This window comes from Octopus bimaculoides, chromosome 25 (genome assembly GCF_001194135.2).
Source record: "Octopus bimaculoides isolate UCB-OBI-ISO-001 chromosome 25, ASM119413v2, whole genome shotgun sequence".
NCBI classification, from domain to species: Eukaryota; Metazoa; Mollusca; class Cephalopoda; order Octopoda; family Octopodidae; genus Octopus; species Octopus bimaculoides.
This window is the reverse complement of record NC_069005.1, coordinates 28,316,935-28,317,868: the sequence shown is the minus strand read 5'-3', so window position 1 is coordinate 28,317,868 and position 934 is coordinate 28,316,935. Positions and strand designations below refer to the sequence as shown.

The 934-nt window shown below is 38.7% G+C and overlaps 1 protein-coding gene across 1 annotated transcript in view; it reads left to right on the top strand.

Annotated features, from left to right (window-relative positions):
- The window catches only part of LOC106874726 (RING finger protein 215), a 26,087-nt gene that overhangs the window by 22,995 nt on the left and 2,158 nt on the right, over window positions 1-934 (top strand). Inside the window, exon 8 of the mRNA XM_014922557.2 lies at window positions 600-702. Within this exon, the coding sequence (XP_014778043.1) occupies window positions 600-702 (103 nt within the window). The remainder of the gene's footprint in view (window positions 1-599; window positions 703-934) is intronic.

Sequence of the window (934 nt, the reverse complement as noted above, 5' to 3'; positions counted from 1 at the left end):
TAAGGATTGGAGAAAACGCATGTTATAATTGCATACTTTATTCCTACATATGTTTCAAAGGATTACAACCTGTGTGATCCATAGGGATCTTTGATATTAAAATTGTAACCTTCTCATCAGGGAAAGCATGAGAAGGTTACAATTTTAATATCAAAGATCCCTATGGATCACACAGGTTGTAATCCTTTGAAACATATGTAGGAATAAAGTATGCAATTATAACATGCGTTTTCTCCAATCCTTAAATTCTTATATATATATATATATATGTATGTTTGTATGTATGTATGTATGTATGTACACTCACACTTGTGTGTGAGTGTGTGTGTGTGTGTGTATCTTTCTGTCTGTCAGTGTTTACATTTATACTGCTTAAAAACTGGTTCTCTGGCTTGTGTCCCACAGTGTAGCAGTTTGACAAAATATAGATACAGACAAACTAATAACCTTAGAAATAAGTCTCTCTCTCTCTCTCTCGCTCTCTCTCTCTCTCTCTCTCTCTCTCTCTCTCTCTCTCTCTTTCTCTTTCACATTTTACTCCTCACTCTCACCGTTACTCATTGTTTATTTCCATCCTGCTCCCCCGTCTTCTTCCACAGAACCTCCGTGTCCTGCCCTGCTACCATGCCTACCACAGTGAATGTGTCGATCCATGGATCGTCAAAAACCACACCTGCCCTCTTTGTAAACTGAACATTGTCGGTAAGTGACTCTCATCACACATTAAATTGCTACTTATGGCTTTGGGATGATGATGATGATGATGATGATGATGAAGATGAAGATGATGATGATGATGATGATGATGATTGGTGATTGGTGATTGGTGGTGGTGGGGGTAGTCTGTATTATTGCTTTGGTTTTTAGTTCCAGGTTAATGCTGGTCTGGCAGACATATGATCCACTCAGGTGGGTCCTCATAACCATTTGATGT